This window comes from Heterodontus francisci, chromosome 35, assembly GCF_036365525.1.
Source record: "Heterodontus francisci isolate sHetFra1 chromosome 35, sHetFra1.hap1, whole genome shotgun sequence".
NCBI classification, from domain to species: Eukaryota; Metazoa; Chordata; class Chondrichthyes; order Heterodontiformes; family Heterodontidae; genus Heterodontus; species Heterodontus francisci.
Genome location: NC_090405.1, coordinates 57,306,490 through 57,313,039, shown reverse-complemented (window position 1 = coordinate 57,313,039; position 6,550 = coordinate 57,306,490). Strand labels below are relative to the sequence as shown.

The following is a 6,550-nucleotide window of genomic DNA, read 5'->3' as shown; positions in this document are numbered from 1 at the left end:
CTCTTTTGTCCTTTAAGTTCTCCACAATGAAGCTATTCAAATTAGTCCCAATTAATACCAGTCATATGGCAGGTTCAAAGCTGTCCTGAGCTATTATGGATACAGTATCTCGAGCGTGGAAAAGACACTTTAGTGAGTAATGGACTGAATCATGATATGCTCCATGGCTTGGAGTGACGTAAATAAACCATAGGGAGATCCATAGCTTTCAGAACTAACACTCGAGCTTACATTATATAAAGATCAGCTACCTCAGCACAGGCTCGGGAGTGAACCTGAATCTTGGGATCCTTATATCTCGGGACCACACCAAGTGACACAGGTAACCACTGAACCATCAGAAGAAGAGTCATACACAAAGTCAGGTGACCAGGGAACTGCATAGCATCAGCCAACATTTTATTGAAAAACTGAAATTCTGCTTTTTTTTTGGATTAAACTTAGCTTTATCTCTTCCATGCACTGGCACTTGCAGTGAGCTGCAGCTGTGATTCTGATCTACATGTTTGTTAGGTCTTTAACTTTTAGCTACCTAAGACATTACATACAAGACATTACAGACAAATCCCAAAATCAGATCAGCCAAGTTTTACATCTTCTGTTACAGAATCATTTCCAGACCAGACCATCAACATTGCAGCTTTAATTAATGAGAGGTTTATTTTTCATAGTTCCCAATGGTCTCTGGGTTCTTGTATAATTCGGTTCTATTTCAGTTTCTTCATCCATCCAATAACCAGGATAGGAAATTAAAATGCTGCCTCGGCCCTCACTGCACGCAGTTGTTGCAGCCTCTTCATTTTCTCTATAGTTGCTGCCACAGAGAGCTCGCCGTGCACCTTGTTATCTCTTGTACGGACATTCACCGAATGATTCAATTTCTCCCTCTCCCCAACCACTGCGGACAAAGAGGTTTCATAAAAATAGGCTCAACTTCCAGTGTAGCTCAATAATGGTGCAACAAAATTTCTGTAGCAGACATTTAAACAAACCAAGACAGAGTGCAGGTACTGCAAGTGTTTGAGGGAGACTGGGTCACCATTTTTTGCAGTAAATGAAAGGACTTTAACACCCCAACTATTCTAGTTGAATGCTATTTCTATGCATACACTCACACCAGTGTAGATAGGAACATCAGAGGACTACACTGAACTCTGCCCAATTTTATTTCCATGATAGTTCTTTCTAGTTTGATCCTGTTCCTGAGGAGACGGCAACATTGTCCTTTGGCTGGCAGGAGTTTCACAACAATGGGCTGCCAGGACACCTTGTCCCTCCCACCCAACACCTCCATGCTGGGGACATCCCCTGTCTCAGCCCTAGCACCTCCAAGCACAGCTGAGATCTGAAACTTACTCCAGCAGAGAAATCTCAACCTGCGTCGCTCCATTCCATGTTGTCAGTGGCAGAGTGCTAAAATAGGAGCACACTGGACCCACTGGGGGTAACCTGGATGACACACTGGGGCACCTCCTGATTTTACTGCAATTTTTGGAAGCTGGAAGTATGCAGACAGCTGTATGAAATGAGATCTGAGAGTAAAGTGGGAGCATCAGATTTGAATTACCTAGGATGAAATTGTACTGAGCAAGTTGAGCATTCCGGATCTTTTTATTCAGCAAACAGCCAGGATCCAGGTCTACATCGGCCATGAAACCAGCTTCAACCAACTCTTGGCAAACCTAAAAGAAACAAGCTTAAAGACCTCTTCATATAAAGATAAGCCCAACCATTCAGTGCCACATACAGCTCTGCTCACCCTCCAACCGTACTCCTCACAGCCTGGTCCAACAGGGACTACCATAACCTGGCGGGGGGACAGCCAGAACGGCCTAGATTAAAACAAGCAGAAACAGTTACAAGATTACTCATAATAATGAACTACTTTGTATTTTATACAAGTGAAGTGACAGGATCTTGCTCTTTCCAGGGTACGATCTCAGATATTATACTAAACGTTTGCATTTTGCTTTTGGTTAATTTTTCAGATGAAAATAAGGGACAATTGTACTGGGAAATGCAACACTTTCCATTTCAAACCCCCAATGTCAGCAGTGAACCCAAACTTCAATACTTCAAACAAAAACATTTGATGCATGTCGAGGCACAAACAGCAGCTGTTCAATTCCTATCCAGGGGTGAGCTTAATTGCATGGAAGCATAGAAAATCTACACCACAGATGGAGGCTATTCGGCCCACCATGTGTGTGCTAGCCAAGAAAGATCTATTCAACCTAATCCCACTTTCTAATTCTTAGTCCATAGCCCTGAAAGGTTATGGTACTCCAAGTACATATGCAAATATATTTTAACTGCAAAGAGGGCTTCTTCCTCTACCAGCCTTTTGGGCATTTCTGACAAAAAGATACCATTACATCCACAAATAGTTTTTAATAATGAAGGTGTATAATATTCGAAACAGTAGGGTCATTTAAACAGACCATAAATTAGATCGATGAGGACTTTCAATGTCCTTATAGGTAGTAGATATGAATAATGAATTTATGCATTTATAAAATATGTTTATTTGACAAGTTAACAGTTTTGGAAACAAGCAGGAAAGGTAACCAAGCTGCAGTGCCTGATGCAGGGCGATGGGCTGCAATCCAATATCCTGCAGCCTCCCTCCACCACTATCACACTGATGAGGAAACCTTACCACAGGAGGGAAGAGCTCTGTAGCTGGTTTATAAATCTCAGCAGAGGAGGCGCAATCACAAGGTGCAGCAGGTGTGGGGAAGTGGTTAGGAAGAGAGGATGGAGGGGAGAAGGAAGAGAGGATGGAGGGGAGAAGCAAGTGGGGCAAAGAGGGCTGGAGGCATGGAGAAAGTCTATTAAGAGGAAAGTCAACCTGGGTTCAGTGGGATAATTACCAAGGCCTGCGTATAGGCCAATATCACCTATTCCGAGGGATGGACTGTGAGGCAGACCGTTTGAGGAATAAATCATTCAAAGCTATGGTCTAATCCTGACTGTCCATCTGTTGCCACTTTAAGCTTCTGCAATGTTTGCACTGACATCAATAATCGCCTAATGAATGTTTACTCATCAGCATTGTTACACTGATAATAGCTGATTATTTCAACATATTGGTCACTTCAGCAAGTGACACGGAGCTGGACAGGAAGTGAATACCTGAAGTATTGACATGGCCTCAGATACCAGACTCTCACCTCCAGGATCCGGGATCCAAACCAGCTCAGACTGATGGGATTGAAGTCCCTCTGGCTGGAAGGGTTATTTGTGAAATAAGCGTCAATCAAGTACCTAGAGTGTAACGACTCAATGCAGAAAGTTGCTTCTAATTCAACATGAACTGGCAATTTTACTCACAGCCCAAGGGCTGCTTTGTGGAATAGAAAAATGTCAAACTGGGCACAGAAAATTTAACACAAAAAATGAACATGAACTACAGCTTCCAGAACAAGAGACTGATAAGAACCACAGCTGTCGCAATGAGAAGCATAAGTACCTTTCCATTAAACTCTATCTTTCTTGGGAAAAAGGACAAATTTAATTCAACAACCATCATAGCAGCTGTTATGCATTATCAACATATTCAAGTTAACAGTTCAATTTTTTGAACAGGAATATCAAATGGGACCAAAACTCGAGTACTTCATGATTTACTAAGTCATTGCTTCTGTTGTTGTTGTCACCATGGGAGAGTCAATATTTTCAGTGGTTCCCAGAGCGTGTGTCAGTGTTTAAATTGGGGGGTGGCAGGCAGGTCCCTGGAAGGGTCAGTGTTTGAACTGCGGGAGGGAGGGAGGGAGGGAGGGAGGGAGGGGAGGGAGGGGCGGGGGGGTGGGGAAAGGGGGAAGGGGAGCCTGGGAGTTTGTCAGTGTTTACAGGAGTTCCCCTGTCATTTATGTTTGGGGAGGGGTTGCCGGGAGCAGCCAGCTTTTATGGAGAGCTCACCAGGAGCATGCCAGCATTTGCAGGGGGTCACCGGGAGTGTGTCAGCATTTTACAGGGCAGGTTCAGGAGTCCAACTCCCCTCTGGCAAGTGACTCCAATCCCCCCCAGGCCTACACATGACTTCAGTCTCACGCTACATGATTGCCTTGAGCCTGTTACATACATTTGGAAATAAATAATGAAGAAGCAGTCTTACAGCATTACAATGCACAGCATGTTGAAGATTTCCATCTCAGTGAACTGAGCTTGTACTGTATTGACACCCTGACTCAGGAGCCAACTGAGGGCAAGACCAGCAGAATGTCTGAGTGAAATACTCACTCTCTGCAGGGTCTGGTATTTAAAACGTTACCATTTCCCGGCGTAGTTCTCAGCAAGGATAGCCACCATGCGTTCTAGCGATCCCAGCACAGCACGATGAATGATAACTGGGCGGCTTCCATCCGTTCCATCCTTACTATAGAGAACAGGAAAGTGAAACAGCAAGAGCACCACAGAAACAAAAGCTTCCCCACCACGACCCCCCCATCCACTCTCTCACCTCTCTGAAACCACTGCTCTTACTGGGATACTGGCTGGTAGGAGCTGCCACTGTCCAGAGGCTCACTCAAGTCACCATTATTCACACATGAACCCATTTCCACAGGGATTGCTGGACTATAGTCAGTGGCAAGAACCATAACTGAACTTCCTCCCTCCCCAATACAGGCCCCGAGGCCAATTCAAACAAACCAACTGCTGCCAAAGCTGCAATCAGCAAATCAAGAGAGACCAGGAGGTGGGACCAACCCAGTCTGCATACTTCAATCCCACATTGGTAATGTAATAACCTACAGAGCATTGGTCACACCCACCAACCCTGCAGAGTGCAGCCAGTGGGGTGCGGAGGCAGGGAATCAAAAGTAAGATTAGGAAACGGGCAGGATTCTGAGAAGTCACAATAAAATCTCCAATCTGCACTCACCTAATGTACGTCAGATTAAACCTAATGGGCAGCTGGAAGTCCAGCTGGATGGTGGCACACTGATGGTATCGGCCAAGAGCGTCCTTCATCTCAATGTCGATCTGCAGTGAATTAAAGAATTAGAAAGTTTCTGGGAGTCCATCCCTCTCCCTGTAAGCAGTCTGAGATTAAGCCAGTCTGTTCACAACCTTAGTGTCACATTTGACCCAGAGATGAGCTTCCGACCTCATATTCGTACCATCGCTAAAACCGAGTATTTCCACTTGCATAACATCGCCCAACTTCACCCCGTCTCAGCTCCTCTGCTGCTGAAACTCTCATTTATGCCTTTGTTACCTCTAGACTTGACTATTCCAACACATTTCTGGCTGTTCTCCCACATTCTACCTTCTGTAAACTTGAGGTCATCCAAAACTCTGCTGTCCGTGTCTTAACTCGCACCAAGTCCCGTTCCCCTATCACCCTGTGCTCACTGACCTACATTGCCACCTAGTCAAGCAACGTCTTGATTTTAAAATTCTCATCCTTGTTTTCAACTCCCTCCATAGCCTCGCCCCTCCCAATCTCTGTAATCTCCTCCAGCCCCAAAACCACTCTGCATTGAGTGCTGCTGCAGGGCACAAAGTGTGAAGAGGAGAGTTTGGTAAGTGAGGGAGTTCGATAAGGAGGGGAACTATAAATTAAGAAAATAAACTTGTCAGCACTGAGAGTTATTTTGAGTGCACAGAGTGTAAAGTGGGAGTTAGAGCGTGAGGGAATTCAGTGAGGGAGGGCCTCCTTTTTTTCTTTTTCTACCTTTTTTCAGCCTCCAGTAGCTGCCTCTCTCTTTGGTACAGGGGAAGAAGCTGATTGGTGAGTAACTGGTAAGTTATTCTACTTCTCATTGTAATAAATAGTTTTTAAACTATTTTATATTTTACAGTATGGCAGGGTAGCTTGGCCAAGTGGAATGTACATTCTGTGGTATTGGGAAGTTATGGACGCACCATGTGTCCTAGACGAACACGTCTGCAGAAGCTTGAGCTCCAGGTTTTGGAACCAGAGCGGCGGCTGGAGTCACTGTTGTGCAACCAACCGCAAGGCAGAGTAACTACGTGGATAGCACGTTTAGGGAGGTGGTCACACCGCAGCTTAGGAGCATGCAGGCAGAGAGGGAATGGGTGACCGCCAGGCAGTCTAGGAGAACCAGGCAGGCAGGGCATGTGTCCCCTGAGTCTACCTTGCTTGTTAATCGGTTTTCCATTTTGAATACTGGTAAGGGAGATGGTTCCTCAGGAGAGGAAGAAGAGTGGAAGAGCAATAGTGATAGGGGATTCGATAGTGATGGGAACAGACAGGCATTTCTGCGGCAGTAAACGTGACTCCAGGATGGTGTGTTGCCTCCCTGGTGCCAGAGTCAAGGATGTCACGGAGCGCCTGCAGGACATCCTTCTGGGGGAGATGAACAGCCAGAGGTCATTGGTACCAATGATACAGGTAGGAAGAGGGATGGGATCCTGAAAGCAGATTTTAGGGAGTTAGGAAGGAAATTAAAAAGCAGGACCTCAAGAGCAGTAATCTCAGGATTACTCCCAGTGCCACATGCTAGTGAGCATAGGAATAGGAGGATTGATACATTGAACACGTAGCTGGAGAATTGGTGTAGGAGGGAGGGCATCAGATTTC

At 45.3% G+C, this 6,550-nt stretch overlaps 1 protein-coding gene across 3 annotated transcripts in view; it reads right to left on the bottom strand.

The window, feature by feature from the left end:
• Nucleotides 1-368: 368 nt before the first annotated feature.
• The window catches only part of LOC137350729 (threonine--tRNA ligase 1, cytoplasmic-like), a 59,032-nt gene continuing 52,850 nt past the window's right edge, over nt 369-6,550 (bottom strand). For 2 of the 3 annotated variants that reach the window (XM_068015690.1, XM_068015692.1), the window contains exons 14-18: nt 4,886-4,986; nt 4,274-4,378; nt 1,760-1,832; nt 1,568-1,682; nt 369-898 (exon numbers count right to left, since the gene is read on the bottom strand). In XM_068015690.1, the coding sequence (XP_067871791.1) occupies nt 750-898; nt 1,568-1,682; nt 1,760-1,832; nt 4,274-4,378; nt 4,886-4,986 (543 nt within the window). In that variant the 3' untranslated portion in view covers nt 369-749. Of the gene's footprint in view, nt 899-1,567; nt 1,683-1,758; nt 1,833-4,242; nt 4,379-4,885; nt 4,987-6,550 lie in introns of those variants that run through there. The other variant, XM_068015691.1, reaches the window with a different exon arrangement.